General features: G+C 49.1%; 1 protein-coding gene across 2 annotated transcripts in view; it reads left to right on the forward strand.

Moving 5' to 3' along the window:
- LOC140419118 (glycoprotein hormones alpha chain-like) overlaps positions 1 to 20,020 on the forward strand; it is an 88,801-nt gene extending 68,781 nt beyond the window's left edge. For both annotated transcript variants that reach the window (XM_072502882.1, XM_072502890.1), the window contains one exon: positions 19,771 to 20,020. In XM_072502882.1, coding sequence (XP_072358983.1) covers positions 19,771 to 19,848 — 78 coding nt within the window. In that variant the 3' untranslated portion in view covers positions 19,849 to 20,020. The remainder of the gene's footprint in view (positions 1 to 19,770) is intronic.
- Positions 20,021 to 20,227: the final 207 nt, after the last annotated feature.

The raw sequence follows: 20,227 nt of genomic DNA on the forward strand, positions 1-20,227 counted from the left end.
TCGTGGGGGCTCATTTTTTGGCACAATTGAATAAGGGCCTTAATCTCGCCAACCCGACCAACGTGAAACTCCCCGCCAACGTGCCCAAAACCGGACTTTGAAATCGCACCCATAATAATTAATAGTCTGCATGGATTTCAAAGAGGAAAATGTTGACCAACTTTATTAATTTATTTGGAGGAGGTAATGGAGAGAATGCAATGGCAATGTAGTAGATGTTATTTATGGGCGGCACGGTAGCACAGTGGTTAGCACTGTTGCTTCACAGCGCCAGGGATCCGGGTTCGATTCCCGCTTGGGTCGCTGTCTGTGCGGAGTCTGCACGCTCTCCCCATGTCTGAGTGGTTTTCCTCCGGGTGCTCTGGTTTTCTTCCACAAGTCCTGAAAGACATGCCTGTTAGGTGAATTGGACATTCTGAATTCTCCCTCGGTGTACCCAGACAGGCGCCAGAGTGTGGCGACTGCGGGATTTTCACAGTAACTTCATTGCAGTGTTAATGTAAGCCTACTTGTGACACTATTAAAGATTATTATTTATCTGTATTTTCAAAAGGCTTTCAATCAGGTGCTCCATAATCAACTAATGAATAAGGTCAGGGGACCAGTGACAGAATGCATTACTAGCTGGGTTCAAGCAGACTGAGAGTAAATGGTAGTTATTCAGCATGGCTGAAGGTGTAAAGTTGTGTTCCATTAGTATCACTGCTAGCATCACTGCTGTACACAAATTACATTGACAATTTGGATTTTGTAATCAAAAACAAAATTTCTAAATTTGAGGATCAACCAAATTGGTGGTGGGGTGAGGAGGTGTGGGGGTGGGGGAGGTGGGGGTAGGGAGGTCACTTATTACTTGGAAGGTCTAGGTTTGGTTTGGAGCAAAGGGATCTAGTACAAGTACATCAATCACTAAAAGTTGTGCCATGGGTTAATAAGGCTTTAAAAAATCAAACCAATGCAGTGGATATATTTCTGGAGAGTAGGGAAGTTATGTTCTACCAGTATCAAACCTTGGTTAGGCCCCACTTAGAGAACTGTGCGCAGTTTTGCTCGTCATATTATTAAAAAGGTACAGAGGCACTGGAGATAAGGATGCCACCAGAGATGTGTGGATATACAGATCAAGATTTGTAAAAACAAGGTTGAGGGGTGATCTAATAGAGCTCTTTAAAATGATAAAAGGCTTTGAGAGAGTGGATGCAGAAATAATGGGCGTGATTCAACAACCCCGTTGCGTCTGGTGCAGATGCGGGTGCAACGGGTGAATTACTCGCAAACCCCAAATCGGCTCCGTGCCAGGCCGATCGCGAGTCATCTGACTCGCTCCGCCCGGTACAATCTGGATCTCACCCTCTCACTCTCACCCGGAGCCTAATCGCTCATTCAAATACCCGGACACCAAAATCACCCGCAGCCTGGGACTTATCAGCTGTGCCTGGGAGACACAGGTTTGGGTCCAGGGAAGCTTTGCCAAGTAGAGTGAGGGTGAGGGTGGCGGCTCCCTGGAGCCTCCTCAAGGTTGAGGGGGGGCCAAAAAAAAGCAGTGAAAGTGTGAACATTGTGGGGGTTCAGAGCGATTGTGGCTGCGGGACAAAATGGTGCCCCAATCTGCGAGAAGCCTTTTGAAGCTCACCAGCAGGAAATCCCTCGAAGTGTGGCTTCGGTGGGGAGAAACTGTCCAAGGCCATAAAAACGCCAAAGTGCTATTGGAGAGCGGGATGTTTCTCGGCACTGCAGCCACTGAGAAAAACCTTGCTAAACACACCCAATAATAGCTTGACATTAACTTTGGTCCGCTGAGACTTCCGGGTGCGGCTATGCAGAGCTAGGTCGCATATTCAGCAGCTCCTGCTTGGAACGGACTTTTGGGCTCTTTTACAGGGCCCCCACGGCATTTGTTTGACATTTCCCGGTGTGGGAAGAAGGCTGCAATATTCCCCCGACAGTGTCCCCCAGGAAGGGTATGTCTCTGGGTTGCCAGACACGGCAGAAACAGTAAAAGATTTGGCTGCAACTGCAGGATAAACAGGGCCTCTTCCAGCATGCAGGCGGGGGAAGGGCAAGTTTAAAGCTGCAAGCTGACCTGAGGGCCTGTATCAAAGGTGAATTCTAGCAGCAGAGAGAGCAACTGTGAAAAGACCTCATCAAGGCCACTGAAGGGACTTCCGGTTGCGGTGATACCTAGCTAGCCGCACCCTTCGGCGGCTCCAGCTCCGACGGACCTTCGGGCTCTTTTAAGAGCCCCAACGGGGAATTTTTCGACGACGCAACCCGGTGTGGGGCGTGTGAGAAGGGAGTCCCCCCCAAACGAAGGAGGAAAAAACCGGCGCCGGCGGCTGCAGCGCGAGGAATCGTCGACCAAAGGGTCAGAAAGAGAGAAGTACAAGATGGCGGCGGAGAAAGCGCAGGCGACATGGGGGCCTGAGCAGGATGAAATTGTGAGACGGTGCGTGGAGCTGCTGAAGAGGGAGGTGCTGACCCCGTTGCTACAGGCAATTGAGGGGCTCAAGGAGACATTAAAGACCCAGGAGACAGAGCTCCGCGTGGTGGAGCAAAAGGTGACAGATATTGAGGACGAGATCCTGGGCCTGGCGGTTAAGACACAGACGCACGAGGCACTTCATAAAAAGTGTACTGAAAGGATCGAAGACCTAGAAAATGGAGCGCGAAGGAAGAACCTTCGGATACTGGGTCTCCCTGAGGGTGTGGAAGGAGTGGACTGTGGAGCGTACGGAAGTACGATGCTGAGCTCACTGATGGGTGCTGAGGCCCCTACGGGCCCCTTGGAGGTGGAGTGGGCAAATCGGATTCCGGCGAGAAGACCAAAAGCGGGAGAACCACCTAGGGCGATAATCGTGCGATTTTACCGCCTTAAGGATAGAGAAGAGGTCCTGAGATGGGCTAAAAAGGTGCGGAGTAGCAGATGGGAGAATGCAGTGGTACGGGTATACCAGGATTGGAGTGCGGAGGTGGCGAGAAGGAGGGCGAGCTTCAACCGTGCCAAAGAGGTGTTGCATAAAAGGAAGTGAAGTTCGGGATGCTGCAGCCGGCAAGACTATGGGTCACGTATCAGGAGAGACACCATTATTTCGAGACGGCGGAGGAAGCATGGACCTTCATCAAAGAAGAGAAATTGGATCGGAACTGAGGGACTGATGCTGCAGGAAATGTTATTGTTAATGTTATGGTTGAAGTTAATTGAGAAGTAAATTGGGAAGGGGGGAGACATTGGGGAAATGTGGGCGCCGGTGAGGGGGGAAAGACGGGACATAGTTGGAGAATGGGGAAGGGGAGGGGGAGGGGAAAGGGAGCTGCGCCATAAGAGGCGGGTCAGGTAAAGGGATGTTCCCGCGCCGGAAAGAATAAGGCGGGAAGACAGGCGCAAGGCGGATGGGAGTTCCCCACACGGGGGGGTCGAGGAGTGAGCAGGAGTAGCCGGGGTCAGTTGAAGTCAGCTGACTTACGGAAGTAATATGGGGGGAGCAATCATGCTAGAAAGAGATCTAGCGGGGAGGGGGGGAGGGAGGGGAAGGGGGGGGGGACAACTGGGTTGCTGCTGCGGAAATCCAAAAGGAAATGGCTAAAGAGTGGGTGGGCGGGGATGGTGTGCGACGCTGGGGGAGCGAGCGGGAGCGCGGAGGCGGGATATGGGACTGGCCTAGAGAAGGTAATGGCTAGTCGACATGGGAGGGGGGCAGGTAGCCCCCTAGTGAGGCTGATCACGTGGAACGTGAGAGGCCTGAACGGACCGATAAAAAGGGCCCGAGTGCTCGCGCATTTGAAAGGACTAAGGGCAGACGTGGTTATGCTCCAAGAGACGCACCTAAAGGTGGCGGACCAAGTTAGGCTAAGGAAAGGATGGGTGGGACAGGTGTTCCACTCAGGACTGGATGCAAAGAATAGAGGGGTGGCCATTTTGGTGGGGAAACGGGTAGCATTTGAAGCAAAGAACATCGTAGCAGATAGCGGAGGTAGATATGTAATGGTGAGTGGCAGGCTGGAGGGAATGGAGGTCGTGTTGGTTAATGTGTATGCCCCAAACTGGGACGATGCGGGACTTATGAGATGGATGCTGGGGCGTATACCGGACCTGGAGGTAGGAAACTTGATTTTAGGAGGGGACTTTAATACGGTGCTGGACCCGGGGCTAGATAGATCCAGCTCAAGGACCGGAAGAAGGCCGGCAGCGGCCAAGGTACTTAAGGGGTTTATGGACCAAATGGGGGGAGTGGATCCATGGCGATTTCTTAGACCTAGGGCTAGGGAGTTTTCCTTCTTCTCTCATGTCCATAAAGTGTACTTCCGGATAGATTTTTTTGTTTTGGGAAGGTCGTTGATCTCTAGGGTGGAAGAAGCTGAGTACTCAGCCATAGCGGTTTCGGATCATGCCCCACATTGGGTGGACCTGGAATTAGGAGAGGAAAGGGAGCAGAGAACACTATGGCGATTAGATGTGGGACTGATGGCGGATGAGGGAGTGTGTGCAAGGGTGCGGGGGTGTATTGAGAGATACCTGGAGGTCAATGATGACGGTGAGGTCCCTGTGGGAGTGGTATGGGAAGCACTAAAAGCGGTGGTCAGAGGAGAGCTGATCTCCATTGGGGCCCACAAAAGGAAAACAGAGGCCAAGGAAAGGGAAAGATTACTGGGGGAGATTTTAAGGGTGGATAGGGAATTTGCAGAGACCCCGGAGGAGGAATTGTACAGGGAGAGGAGACGACTCCAGACGGAATGTGACCTTCTGACCACCAGAAAGGCGGAGGTACTGTGGAGGAAGGCACAGGGGAGGAGGTATGAATATGGGGAAAAGGCTAGTCGCCTGTTGGCTCATCAATTGCGAAAGAGGGCAGCAGCGAGGGAGATAGGAGGAATTAGAGACGAAAGGGGAGACACGGTGCGAAGGGCAGGAAAGATAAATGAGGTGTTCAAGACCTTCTATGAGGAACTGTATAGGTCTCAACCCCCAGAGGGAGAGGAGGGGATGCGGCAGTTCCTGGACCAATTGAGGTTCCCGAAGGTGGAGGAGCGGGGGGTGGTAGGCCTGGGGGCACCGATTGGGGTGGACGAGGTTATTAAGGGGCTGGGAAGCATGCAGGCAGGGAAGGCCCCAGGACCAGACGGGTTCCCGGTGGAGTATTACAGAAAATATGTGGACTTGTTGGCCCCGTTGATGGTGAGGACGTTCAATGGGGCCAGGAAAGGGGGGACTCTACCCCCGACGATGTCGGAGGCGACGATATCGTTAATTTTGAAGAGGGATAAAGATCCGTTGCAGTGCGGGTCCTATAGACCCATTTCATTATTGAACATGGACGCCAAATTGTTGGCAAAGGTACTGGCATCGAGGATAGAGGACTGTGTCCCGGGGGTGGTGCACGAAGACCAGAGAGGGTTCGTAAAAGGGAGACAACTGAAGGTTAACGTGCGACGACTATTAGGGGTGATAATGATGCCCCCAGTGGAGGGGGAGGCAGAGATAGTGGCGGCAATGGACGCAGAGAAGGCATTTGATAGGGTGGAGTGGGAGTATTTATGGGAAGTGTTAAGGAGGTTTGGGTTTGGGAACGGGTTTATTAGCTGGGTTAGACTTCTTTATGGGGCTCCAACGGCAAGCGTAGTTACAGGTCGACATAGATCGGAGTATTTCCGACTATATAGGGGAACAAGACAGGGATGCCCGCTGTCTCCATTGTTGTTCGTGTTGGCAATTGAACCTCTGGCCATGGCGTTGAGAGACTCCAGGAAATGGATAGGGGTGATTAGAGGGGGAGAAGAACACCGAGTCTCGTTATACGCGGATGACCTATTGTTATACGTGTCGGACCCAGCGGGGGGGATGATAGAGGTTATGCGAATTTTGAGGGGGTTCGGGGATTTCTCGGGGTATAGGCTAAACATGGGGAAGAGTGAATTATTTGTGATACATCCAGGGGACCAGAGTAGAGAGATAGAAGGCTTGCCTCTAAGGAAAGTGGAAAGAAACTTCCGATATCTGGGGATTCAGATCGCTAGGAGCTGGGGAACCTTGCACAGACTTAATCTGACACGGTTGGTAGAACAAATGGAGGAGGACTTCAAGAGGTGGGACATGCAGCCTCTATCGCTGGCGGGCAGGGTGCAAGCAATTAAGATGATGGTCCTCCCGAGGTTCTTATTTGTATTTCAATGTCTCCCTATACTAATCACTGAGACCTTTTTTAATAAAATAGACAGGAGCATCACGAGCTTCGTGTGGGCAGGGAAAGTTCCGAGAGTAAGGAGGGGGTTCCTTCAGCGTAGTAGGGACAGAGGAGGATTGGCACTACCGAACTTGGGCGATTACTATTGGGCCGCCAATGTGGCAATGATACGTAAATGGATGATGGAGGGTGAGGGAGCGGCGTGGAAAAGACTGGAGAAAAAGTCCTGTAAAGGGACGAGTTTAGAGGCGCTGGTGACTGCGCCGCTACCGATCTCACCTAAAAGGTTTACCACGAACCCGGTGGTGGCGGCAACATTGAATATCTGGGGACAGTGGAGGCGACAGAGAGGGGTGCGGGGAGCCCTGGTGGGGTCCCCAATCAGGAACAACCATAGGTTCGCCCCAGGAAGAATGGATGGAGGATTTCAGAGCTGGTACCAGTTGGGAATTAGGAGGGTGGGAGATTTATTTATAGATGGGACTTTTGCGAGCTTGGGAGCATTGGAGGAAAAGTATAAGTTGCCCCGGGGAAATTTCTTGAGATATATGCAGGTGAGGGCGTTTACTAGACAACAGGTGAGGGAATTTCCGTTGCTCCCGACACAGGGGATACAGGACAGGGTGCTTTCAGGGGTGTGGGTCGGAGAGGGCAAGGTGTCAGAGATTTACCGAGAGATGAGGGAAGAGGGGGAGGAGTTGGTGGGCGAACTAAAAGGAAAGTGGGAAGAAGAACTAGGGGAGGAGATAGAGGAGGGTATGTGGGCTGATGCCCTAAGCAGGGTAAACTCCTCTTCCTCATGCGCCACGCTTAGCCTGATTCAATTTAAGGTGCTACATAGAGCACACATAACGGGAGCAAGATTGAGCAGGTTCTTTGGAGTGGAGGACAAATGTGGGAGGTGTGGCGGGAGCCCGGCAAACCACGCACATATGTTTTGGGCGTGTCCGGCACTGGAAGGGTATTGGAAGGGAGTGACGGGAGTGATTTCGCAGGTGGTGAAGGCCCGGGTCAAACCAGGCTGGGGGTTAGCTCTATTTGGAGTTGCGGAAGATCCGGGAGTGCAGGAGGCGAAAGAGGCCGACGTTGTGGCCTTTGCATCCCTAGTAGCCCGGTGCAGGATCCTACTCATGTGGAAGGAGGCGAAACCCCCCGGACTGGAGGCCTGGGTAAATGATATGGCGGGGTTCATTAAACTGGAGCAGATAAAGTTTTCCCTGAGAGGATCGGCTCAAGGGTTAACCAGGCGGTGGCAGCCATTTCTCGACTACCTAGGGGAACGTTAGAGGGAAGACAGATGACCAGCAGCAGCAACCCAGGGGGAAGGGGGGGGGGGAGGGGGGGAGGGGGGGGGGGGTTTAGTTTAGTTTAGGTCAAAGATAAAGGGGTTTTGTTACTTGTGTATTGTTAAAAATTTCTGTATTGTTATTGTTGCGTTTGCTTTGTCAGGGGGGAAAAATTGTTGTTTGGGAAAAAAATTTCAATAAAACATATTTTAAAAAAAAATTTGGTCCGCTGAAGCATGCCCAATGTTTTGTCCTGTGGAAATCAATGTGAGATAGTCACACACAAACACAATCGAGAATTCAGAAGAAACTTCTTCACCCAAAATGAGATGTAAATGTGGAACTCATTACCACAAGAAGTGGGTGAAGTGAATAATATACATGTATTTAAGGAGAACTAGACAACATAGGAGTGAGAAGGGAATCGATACTAATGATGGTATATTAAGATGGCAGGAGTCTCAAGTGGAGCAATAGCTCTGGCATGGACTATTTGGGATAATCTCCTGTGCTGTATTCCAATAAAATCCTCCAGTCCCCCAGCTGTGTGTTTCTCGATGGCATGCCATTCACTGGCAGCAGGATTCTCTACTCATGTCGCTGGTCAATGGGATTTCCCATTGAAGCCATCCCATGTCACTGGGAAGCCCACGGGCGGGGATACGCTGTCAGCGGGAACAAAGAATCCCAACCGCCGGAAAATTCCATCCTGTGTAATCTTTTAAGCACTCAAAATGTATTCTATATAATAAGAACATAACATAAGAACTAGGAGCAGGAGTAGGCCATCTGGCCCCTCGAGCCTGCTCCGCCATTCAATGAGATCATGGCTGATCTTTGTGGACTCAGCTCCACTCTCCGGCCCGTACACCATATCCCCGAATCCCTTTATTCTTTAGAAAGGTATCTATCTTTTTCTTTAAAACGTTTAAAGAAGGAGCCTCAACTGCTTCACTGGGCAAGGAATTCCAGAGATTCACAACCCTTTGGGTGAAGAAGTTCCTCCTAAACTCGGTCCTAAATCTACTTCCCCTTATTTTGAGGCTATGCCCCCTAGTTCTGCTTTCCCCGACCAGTGGAAACAACCTGCCCGCATCTATCCTATCTATTCCCTTCATAATTTTATATGTTTCAATAAGATCCCCCCGCATCCTTCTAAATTCCAATGAGTACAGTCCCAGCCTACTCAACCTCTCGTCATAATCTAATCCCCTCAACTCTGGGATCAACCTAGTGAATCTCCTCTGCACTCCCTCCAGTGCCAATATGTCCTTTCTCAGGTAAGGAGACCAAAACTGAACACAATACACAATAATGCCAATTAGCTTATTTTATTTAACAATCTATACATGCTTACCCCAAAACATTATTGCGTGATCCTCACTTTGCACTTTTTGATCCCTTTGATGGATGCCAGGTTAATGGGGTCATAGACCCTCCACCACCAATGAACACTGGCAGCTGTGTGTGTCATCTACAAGATGCACTGCAGTAACTCAACACGGTTCCTTAGACAGCACCTTCCAAATGCACCATTACCATCTAGGAGGACAAGAGCAGCAGATACCTGGGAACTCCACCACGTGGAGGTTTTCCTTCAAATCACTCACCACCCTGACTTGGAAATATATCGCTGCTCCTTCACTGTCACTCGGTCAAAATCCTGGAACCCCTTCCCTAACAGCACAGTAGGTGTACCTGCACCTCAGGACCTGCAGCGGTTCAAGAAGGCAACTCAGTTCCACCTTCTGAAGGGTAACTAGGGATGGTCAGTAAATGCTGGTCTAACCAGCGATGCCCACATTCCATAAATGAATTAAAAAATATATGCATAAGGCTGTTTGAATACCCTGCTGAAATGAAATGCACTTCTTTGGTACTGAGACATATAGACTGGAAGTCCAATGCTCATTCTGTGCTAGTTTGCTGATCCCTGTGATAGGGATGCCACAAAGTGCAAATAAGGTAACTGATTTGTTATGTTCTAGGTGTAACATAAGCGGCTTCCTTGTGGTGCACTTGACAAAGGAAGGTTCAGACGTGGAGATAACTTCAACACGTTTATTAAACTATTTACACTTCTATTACTCGGGTACGACACTACTGCTAATCCTACTATAGCTACCCAGACTGACTAACCAGTTGCTGCAATCCACGTGGTGGGAGTGATATTCAATCAACCCTGTGTCTCTACTCACTGTCTGTCTCCACTGGAAAGAGCAAGATCATGTGTGTGGTGTCCTTTATATATGGGTTGGTGTAATGCCCTCCTGTGGTTGTGTCACCTCTGTGTGTATCGTGAATGTCCATTGGTTGTGTCCTATCTAACTGATCTATTGGTTGAGTGTGTGTGATGTTTCTGGTGCTCCCTCTAGTGTCTAGCTAGCCTACATGTATTTACATTGATGTTTTTTTGGATTTCGGCGGCAGCGGTGCGCAGGGGCCTTCTGGGAGGTGAGTAGTTAGTTTAAAAGCTCTTACCTTTACAGGAGCAGCCCATTGGATTTCGGCGGCAGCGGTGCGCAGGGGCCTTCTTGGAGGTGAGTAGTGAGTTTAAAAACCTTACCTTTACAGGAGCAGCCCTTTGGATTTCGGCGGCAGCGGTGCGCAGGGGCCTTCTTGGAGGTGAGTAGTGAGTTTAAAAACCTTACCTTTACAGGAGCAGCCCTTTGGATTTCGGCGGCAGCGGTGCGCAGGGGCCTTCTGGGAGGTGAGTAGTTAGTTTAAAAGCTCTTACCTTGACAGGAGCAGCCCTTTGGATTTCGGCGGCAGCGGTGCGCAGGGGCCTTCTGGGAGGTGAGTAGTTAGTTTAAAAGCTCTTACCTTTACAGGAGCAGCCCATTGGATTTCGGCGGCAGCGGTGCGCAGGGGCCTTCTGGGAGGTGAGTAGTTAGTTTAAAAGCTCTTACCTTTACAGGAGCAGCCCATTGGATTTCGGCGGCAGCGGTGCGCAGGGGCCTTCTTGGAGGTGAGTAGTGAGTTTAAAAACCTTACCTTTACAGGAGCAGCCCTTTGGATTTCGGCGGCAGCGGTGCGCAGGGGCCTTCTGGGAGGTGAGTAGTTAGTTTAAAAGCTCTTACCTTTACAGGAGCAGCCCATTGGATTTCGGCGGCAGCGGTGCGCAGGGGCCTTCTTGGAGGTGAGTCGTGAGTTTAAAAACCTTACCTTTACAGGAGCAGCCCTTTGGATTTCGGCGGCAGCGGTGCGCAGGGGCCTTCTGGGAGGTGAGTAGTTAGTTTAAAAGCTCTTACCTTTACAGGAGCAGCCCATTGGATTTCGGCGGCAGCGGTGCGCAGGGGCCTTCTTGGAGGTGAGTAGTGAGTTTAAAAGCCTTACCTTTACAGGAGCAGCCCTTTGGATTTCGGCGGCAGCGGTGCGCAGGGGCCTTCTGGGAGATGAGTAGTTAGTTTAAAAGCTCTTACCTTTACAGGAGCAGCCCATTGGATTTCGGCGGCAGCGGTGCGCAGGGGCCTTCTTGGAGGTGAGTAGTGAGTTTAAAAACCTTACCTTTACAGGAGCAGCCCTTTGGATTTCGGCGGCAGCGGTGCGCAGGGGCCTTCTGGGAGGTGAGTAGTTAGTTTAAAAGCTCTTACCTTTACAGGAGCAGCCCATTGGATTTCGGCGGCAGCGGTGCGCAGGGGCCTTCTTGGAGGTGAGTAGTGAGTTTAAAAACCTTACCTTTACAGGAGCAGCCCTTTGGATTTCGGCGGCAGCGGTGCGCAGGGGCCTTCTGGGAGGTGAGTAGTTAGTTTAAAAGCTCTTACCTTTACAGGAGCAGCCCATTGGATTTCGGCGGCAGCGGTGCGCAGGGGCCTTCTTGGAGGTGAGTAGTGAGTTTAAAAACCTTACCTTTACAGGAGCAGCCCTTTGGATTTCGGCGGCAGCGGTGCGCAGGGGCCTTCTGGGAGGTGAGTAGTTAGTTTAAAAGCTCTTACCTTTACAGGAGCAGCCCATTGGATTTCGGCGGCAGCGGTGCGCAGGGGCCTTCTTGGAGGTGAGTAGTGAGTTTAAAAACCTTACCTTTACAGGAGCAGCCCTTTGGATTTCGGCGGCAGCGGTGCGCAGGGGCCTTCTGGGAGGTGAGTAGTTAGTTTAAAAGCTCTTACCTTTACAGGAGCAGCCCATTGGATTTCGGCGGCAGCGGTGCGCAGGGGCCTTCTTGGAGGTGAGTAGTGAGTTTAAAAACCTTACCTTTACAGGAGCAGCCCTTTGGATTTCGGCGGCAGCGGTGCGCAGGGGCCTTCTGGGAGGTGAGTAGTTAGTTTAAAAGCTCTTACCTTTACAGGAGCAGCCCATTGGATTTCGGCGGCAGCGGTGCGCAGGGGCCTTCTTGGAGGTGAGTAGTGAGTTTAAAAACCTTACCTTTACAGGAGCAGCCCTTTGGATTTCGGCGGCAGCGGTGCGCAGGGGCCTTCTGGGAGGTGAGTAGTTAGTTTAAAAGCTCTTACCTTTACAGGAGCAGCCCTTTGGATTTCGGCGGGAACCGGAAGTTCGACCTCTGGCAAGTCCCCCCCCCCCCCCCCCCCCCCCCCCCCAATAAATTCTGGTGGAGAGGAAACCCGAGACACTACACGTGTAGTGTCTCCCACCCACCCTCCTCCTCTAACCTAATAATAAGACCCATTGGTGTAAGGTAAGTGCCATATTATATTATATATTATTAGCATTGTGCAGGCCAAGGATTGGAGGTGGAGGAGCAGTCTCTGTCAGCGAGAGAACCTGAGAACATCTCAGAAGTTAAGCAAGTGATTTTTACTTTTATACCTTTTTTCAAATTGTGTGTGTCGGGGGGGACAGAAAAGCTGTGACCTGAGTGGCTGGTTGGGATTCTAACCTAAATTTTTTTGACTATTTGGGAACTAATTAAACATAATAACTTAATTATAATTTAGAGGATATCTAAGCCAGAGATCGGAGGATATTATAGTTAGCTATCGCATTTCTATTAGAAATCTAGTGCTAGGAAACAGATAGTTGACAGTAACTTTGTAATTTAAAAAAAAAAAGTATTTATAAAAAAAAAAAAGACAAATTTTAATTTTAATTAATTGACGCAATGTCAGTTAGAGGGGTGCTGTGCTCTGACTGTGAGATGTGGCAGGTCCGGGAGGCTTCCAGCGTCCTGGATGGCTTCATCTGCAGAAAGTGCACCCAACTGCAGCTCCTCACAGACCGCATGGTTCGGTTGGAGCAGCAATTGGATGCACTTAGGAGCATGCAGGTGGCGGAAAGCGTCATAGATCGCAGTTATGTAAATGTGGTCACACCCAAGGTGCAGGCAGAGAAATGGGTAACCACCAGAAAGGGCAGGCAGTCAGTGCAGGAATCCCCTGTGGTTGTCCCCCTCTCGAACAGATATACCCCTTTGGATACTGTCGGGGGGGATAGCCTATCAGGGGAAAACAGCAGCAGCCAGAGCAGTGGCACCACGGCTGGCTCTGATGTTCAGAAGGGAGGGTCAAAGCGCAGAAGAGTAATAGTTATAGGGGACTCTATAGTCAGGGGAACAGATAGGCGCTTCTGTGGACGTGAAAGAGACTCCAGGATGGTATGTTGCCTCCCTGGTGCCAGGGTCCAGGATGTCTCCGAACGGGTAGAGGGAATCCTGAAGGGGGAGGGCAAACAGGTAGAGGTCGTTGTACATATTGGTACTAACGACATAGGCAGGAAGAGGCATGAGGTCCTGCAGCAGGAGTTCAGGGAGCTAGGCAGAAAGTTAAAAGACAGGACCTCGAGGGTTGTAATCTCGGGATTACTCCCTGTGCCACGTGCCAGTGAGGCTAGAAATAGGAAGATAGAGCAGACAAACACGTGGCTAAACAGCTGGTGTAGGAGGGAGGGTTTCGGTTATCTGGACCACTGGGAGCTCTTCCGGGGCAGGTGTGACCTGTATAAGATGGACGGGTTGCATCTAAACCGGAGAGGCATAAATATCCTGGCCGCGAGATTTGCTAGTGTCACACGGGAGGGTTTAAACTAGTATGGCAGGGGGGTGGGCACGGGAGCAATAGGTCAGAAGGTGAGAGCGTTGAGGGAGAACTAGGGAATATGGACAGTGTGGCTCTGAGGCAGAGCAGACGGGGAGAAGTTGCTGAACACAGCGGGTCTGGTGGCCTGAAGTGCATATGTTTTAATGCAAGGAGCATTACGGGTAAGGCAGATGAACTTAGAGCTTGGATTACTACTTGGAACTATGATGTTGTTGCCATTACAGAGACCTGGTTGAGGGAAGGGCAGGATTGGCAGCTAAACGTTCCAGGATTTAGATGTTTCAGGCGGGATAGAGGGGGATGTAAAAGGGGAGGCGGAGTTGCGCTACTTGTTCAGGAGAGTATCACAGCTATACAGCGAGAGGACACCTCAGAGGGCAGTGAGGCTATATGGGTAGAGATCAGGAATAAGAAGGGTGCAGTCACAATGTTGGGGGTATACTACAGGCCTCCCAACAGCCAGCGGGAGATAGAGGAGCAGATAGGTAGACAGATTTTGGAAAAGAGTAAAAACAACAGGGTTGTGGTGATGGGAGACTTCAACTTCCCCAATATTGACTGGGACTCACTTAGTGCCAGGGGCTTAGACGGGGCAGAGTTTGTAAGGAGCATCCAGGAGGGCTTCTTAAAACAATATGTAAACAGTCCAACTAGGGAAGAGGCGGTACTGGACCTGGTATTGGGGAATGAGCCCGGCCAGGTGGTAGATGTTTCAGTAGGGGAGCATTTCGGTAACAGTGACCACAATTCAGTAAGTTTTAAAGTACTGGTGGACAAGGATAAGAGTGGTCCGAGGATGAATGTGCTAAATTGGGGGAAGGCTAATTATAACAATATTAGGCGGGAACTGAAGAGCATAGATTGGGGGCGGATGTTTGAGGGCAAATCAACATCTGACATGTGGGAGGCTTTCAAGTGTCAGTTGATAGGAATACAGGACAGGCATGTTCCTGTGAGGAAGAAAGACAAATACGGCAATTTTCGGGAACCTTGGATGACGAATGATATTGTAGGCCTCGTCAAAAAGAAAAAGGAGGCATTTGTCAGGGCTAAAAGGCTGGGAACAGACGAAGCCTGTGTGGCATATAAGGAAAGTAGGAAGGAACTTAAGCAGGGAGTCAGGAGGGCTAGAAGGGGTCATGAAAAGTCATTGGCAAATAGGGTTAAGGAAAATCCCAAGGCTTTTTACACTTACATAAAAAGCAAGAGGGTAGCCAGGGAAAGGGTTGGCCCACTGAAGGATAGGCAAGGGAATCTATGTGTGGAGCCAGAGGAAATGGGCGAGGTACTAAATGAATACTTTGCATCAGTATTCACCAAAGAGAAGGAATTGGTAGATGTTGAGTCTGGAGAAGGGGGTGTAGATAGCCTGGGTCACATTGTGATCCAAAAAGACGAGGTGTTGGGTGTCTTAAAAAATATTAAGGTAGATAAGTCCCCAGGGCCGGATGGGATCTACCCCAGAATACTGAAGGAGGCTGGAGAGGAAATTGCTGAGGCCTTGACAGAAATCTTTGGATCCTCGCTGTCTTCAGGGGATGTCCCGGAGGACTGGAGAATAGCCAATGTTGTTCCTCTGTTTAAGAAGGGTGGCAGGGATAATCCCGGGAACTACAGGCCGGTGAGCCTTACTTCAGTGGTAGGGAAATTACTGGAGAGAATTCTTCGAGACAGGATCTACTCCCATTTGGAAGCAAATGGACGTATTAGTGAGAGGCAGCACGGTTTTGTGAAGGGGAGGTCGTGTCTCACTAACTTGATAGAGTTTTTCGAGGAGGTCACTAAGATGATTGATGCAGGTAGGGCAGTAGATGTTGTCTATATGGACTTCAGTAAGGCCTTTGACAAGGTCCCTCATGGTAGACTAGTACAAAAGGTGAAGTCACACGGGATCAGGGGTGAACTGGCAAGGTGGATACAGAACTGGCTAGGCCATAGAAGGCAGAGGGTAGCAATGGAGGGATGCTTTTCTAATTGGAGGGCTGTGACCAGTGGTGTTCCACAGGGATCAGTGCTGGGACCTTTGCTCTTTGTAGTATATATAAATGATTTGGAGGAAAATGTAACTGGTCTGATTAGTAAGTTTGCAGACGACACAAAGGTTGGTGGAATTGCGGATAGCGATGAGGACTGTCTGAGGATACAGCAGGATTTAGATTGTCTGGAGACTTGGGCGGAGAGATGGCAGATGGAGTTTAACCTGGACAAATGTGAGGTAATGCATTTTGGAAGGGCTAATGCAGGTAGGGAATATACAGTGAATGGTAGAACCCTCAAGAGTATTGAAAGTCAAAGAGATCTAGGAGTACAGGTCCACAGATCACTGAAAGGGGCTACACAGGTGGAGAAGGTAGTCAAGAAGGCATACGGCATGCTTGCCTTCATTGGCCGGGGCATTGAGTATAAGAATTGGCAAGTCATGTTGCAGCTGTATAGAACCTTAGTTAGGCCACACTTGGAGTATAGTGTTCAATTCTGGTCGCCACACTACCAGAAGGATGTGGAGGCTTTAGAGAGGGTGCAGAAGAGATTTACCAGAATGTTGCCTGGTATGGAGGGCATAAGCTATGAGGAGCGATTGAATAAACTCGGTTTGTTCTCACTGGAACGAAGGAGGTTGAGGGGCGACCTGATAGAGGTATACAAAATTATGAGGGGCATAGACAGAGTGGATAGTCAGAGGCTTTTCCCCAGGGTAGAGGGGTCAATTACTAGGGGGCATAGGTTTAAGGTGAGAGGGGCAAAGTTTAGAGTAGATGTACGAGGTAAGTTTTTTACGCAGAGGGTAGTGGGTGCCTGGAACTCACTACCGGAGGAGGTAGTGGAGGCAGGGACGATAGGGACATTTAAGGGGCATCTTGACAAATATATGAATAGGATGGGAATAGAAGGATACGGACCCAGGAAGTGTAGAAGATTGTAGTTTAGTCGGGCAGTATGGTCGGCACGGGCTTGGAGGGCCGAAGGGCCTGTTCCTGTGCTGTACATTTCTTTGTTCTTTGTTCTTTGTACATCACCACAGTAACGAGGCAAAAAATCAGACAGGTTTATAATTCGTCATCTCCCTTCCCGGAAAACTGGTTCATTCAGAAAGTCATCTGAAAAGAAAAATGACCAATCATCTCAGAATATCATGACCACAGGACTTCCCAAAACACTTTGCAGCCAATTTTGAAGTAATGGGGGAAACATAGCAGCCAATTTGTGCACTTAGAACTATATTGTTGTTCCTTCACTGCCATGAACTCAAAATCCTAAAGCTCCCTTCCTAACAGTACTGTGGGTGTTGCTAAACCAGACACACTGCAGCGGTTCAAGAAGATGGCTCACCACCAACATCTTGAGAACAGTTACGGATGGATAACAAATGTAAGCTTTACCAACATGCTCACATGAAAAAATAATTTTTAAAAAAGGAAGCTATGTGGTAATGACCAGATAATCAGTTTAGTTTTAGTGATGTTAGGGGTCAAGGGATAGATATTGTTTTTATTTAATTCACGGGGTGAGGGTATTTATTACTCTTGAACTGAATGGCTTGCTCGGCCATTTCACAGTCGACCACTTTGCTGTGGGTCTAGAATCACATGTGGACCAGATCAGGTAAGGTCAGAAGATTTCCTTCCTTAAAGTACATCAGTGAACCAGATGGGCTTTCACACCAATCAACCATGGTTTCAAGGTCATCACTAGACTTTTAATTCTAGATTTTTACTGAATTCAAATTTCACCATCTGCAGTGGCGGGATTCGAACCAGGATTCTAGAGTTATCCTGGGTTACTGGATTATAAGCCAAGGACAATTGCTGAACTTCCCTTTTCGTTGGTGAAATAATTGAATTATTTTATGTGTATCTGAGACGAAAGTTGAGACCTCAGTTTAACCTCACATGTTAAAATAGAACACAACCTATGACAGTACAGCATTTCCTCAGTACTGCATTGTAATGTTGGCCTAGCTGTGGGCTCACTTCTCTGGAATGGGATTTGAATTCACAGCCAGATCAGCAAACAATATGAGGGGACAGAGCTAAGCAATCCATAATTGATGGATCAGATCACGCCCTATAGTCCTCTGGTGGATGAAACTCAACAAACATCTCCATTGTCAATAATGGTGAAGTTCAGCACATTTGTGCAAAAGATAAGTGTGGGCAGCACAGTGGCACAGTGGTTAGCACAGCTGCCTCACAGGACCAGGGACCGGGGTTCATTTCCGGCCTTGGGTGACTCTCTGTGTGGAGTTTGCATGATCTCCCGGTGTCTGCGGGTTTCCTCCGGGTGCTCCGGTTTCCTCACAGGTTAAGTGGATTGGCCATGGTAAATTTCCCGTTAATATCCAAAAGGTTAGGTGGGGTTACTGGGTTATGGGGATAAGGTGGGGCCTGGGCCTAGGTAGAGTTCTCTTTCCAAGGGTCGATGCAGATTTGATGGGCCGAATGGCCTCCTTCTGCACTGTAGGGATTCTATTATTCTATAAGGTGGAAGCAACAATCCTAAATCAGATGTTCCAAGAGTATGATCCATCTTTGGCTCTGGAGGTCCCCAGCATCACTGATTCCAGTCTTCAGACAATTGGATACTCTCCATACAATATCGAGGGATATCTGAAGTCACTGGATAGAGCAAAGGGTTTGACATCCTGACTGTAGCACTAAAGACATGTGTTCCAGAGCTGGCTTTATTCCTAGCCGAAATGTTCCAGTAGAGCCACAATACTGGCATCTACCCGACAATGTGGAAAGTTACTGAGATATGTCCTGTTAAGAAAAAGCAGGGCAAATTCAATCCAGCTAAATACAACCAGATCTGTCTGCACTCAATTATCATAAATATGATATAAAGTATCATTGACAGTGCTATCATGTGGCACGTATTCAGCAATTACCTGCTCAATGATGCTTAGTTTGTGTTCCACAAGGGCCACTTGCTCCTGAACTCATTACACTTTCAAAAGTGAAAAAACCTTCTCTCACTGAGGCTAGAATGCTGCTACAGAGCCTGGCATTTAACATCATTGGATTTCTCTCGACAGATGGAAAACCTTAACAAAAATGCAAAAGAAAACAGTGTAAGCAAATGTGAAAACAGTAGCAGTCAACATAAGGGCGGAGAAACAGGCAACAAACAGACAAACTATGAGTAATCTGGGGTTGGCAATAAATGAGACCCAAAAACTGAGCTTTAGGATGTTTCCTTAACGGGTTCTACCAAATGACTTGCCAATGTCAACAGGTTATCAAAATAGTTTTTGAAGTTCTCAAGATTTGATTCTGTGTAAACACATTGGCCGGGATTCTCCTTTTTGGAGACTGGCCGGAAAATGGGCGAGAATCACTCCAGACCTTTTCCTCGAATGTACGGTGTGATTCTCCGTTTTCCAGGGGGCTAGCAGGGCCCCGGCGTGCGTCCCGCAGCTCTGGCTGCCGGCGGGGCCCTGCTGTCCAGACCGGGCGGCTGTGCACGGCAGCCGCAAGCAGGTCTGCACAAGCGCGCGACGGCCCACTTCAGCGCGGGCGCCACCGACATAGCGGAGCTTCCACGGTGTTGGTGGGGGGGGTTGGAGTGCTGGCGAAGATTGTTGTGGGGGTGGTGCTGGAGGGGCGAAGAGCCCCCAATACCTCTGTGATGAGGGCTGGGGGCCATTGGGCTGCAGTTCTGATAGGGGTGCTCTGTAAAGATGAAGCTTCAATCTCTATGGAGCTGCTAGCCAATTCTATAAGGCCAAGTCCCACCAGAGTGACGGCGTAAGCCAAGCCCCCTCATTTTTTTCTCTCTAAGATGCTCAATATCTGGAGGGAAAACTGGTCTTTGCAACTGAAGAGTTACACACCAGTTTTCAGTTTGAGTCTGACAATTTGCCAAATTTGGGTTAAATTCTGCCTTGCGTTTGTGAAGTTTATCCAGTCAGTAATTGACTCTCAGACTAGGAAGATGCCAGGTCTGTACTGAATCATGGTTATAGTAGGGATGATGCAAATATCTTCGATATTCCATGAGGGGGATGGGGGTGAAGAAGGTTTTCCAGGTTTCCTACTCCTGATCGATGTCCGGTGAGCCCTGCTGTAAATTTTCATGTGTAGTTTCTACCTATGAATAGAAAATAGTTTGGCTGTGATGTTTCGTACAGTTTAGTAGCTTGCTGGACTCCATTGCTATGGCTCACATATGAATGATTACCAATTGAGTAAGGTACTGAAAAGGGAGGATTGCTCAGTGAAGGAGGTAACCACTGATTGACGAAGATGGATGAACTTTAGTAATGAGATATGTATGTTGATGCCACTGTGACACTCTTATTTCTTAATATTTTAGGTGACATTAATGGGAAACCTGAAGATTGAAAATCACACAGAATGTCACTGTAGCACTTGTTACTATCACAAGTCCTAAGAACCTGAGAAAGTAAAACATATGAAAGTGTATGTTCTCTTCATTGCTTCATATACCCAATTTACCCAATGTAACTTTATGCATTTAAACTATGTACTGCTATGTAACCAAAATACCTTAACAAATAAATATACCTTCTCAGATTTGTGTAATTTCACAACATCGCCAACAATTGAGTTTCTGTGTTTCAGTTAAACTCCTCATGTAGGATTTTCCACGCAAACCGCCACGTATTTAACGGCGGAGGAGGTGGCCCACTGGTGGCGGGATCTTCTGATCCCGCCATTGTCAACAGTGTTTCCCGCTGAATGTACCCCTCGCTGCCGTGAAACCCGTGGCGTTATCGGCAGAACCAGAAGATCCTGCCAGTGTGATTGGC

The sequence above is a fragment of the Scyliorhinus torazame genome, chromosome 1, assembly GCF_047496885.1.
Source record: "Scyliorhinus torazame isolate Kashiwa2021f chromosome 1, sScyTor2.1, whole genome shotgun sequence".
Lineage (NCBI taxonomy): Eukaryota > Metazoa > Chordata > Chondrichthyes > Carcharhiniformes > Scyliorhinidae > Scyliorhinus > Scyliorhinus torazame.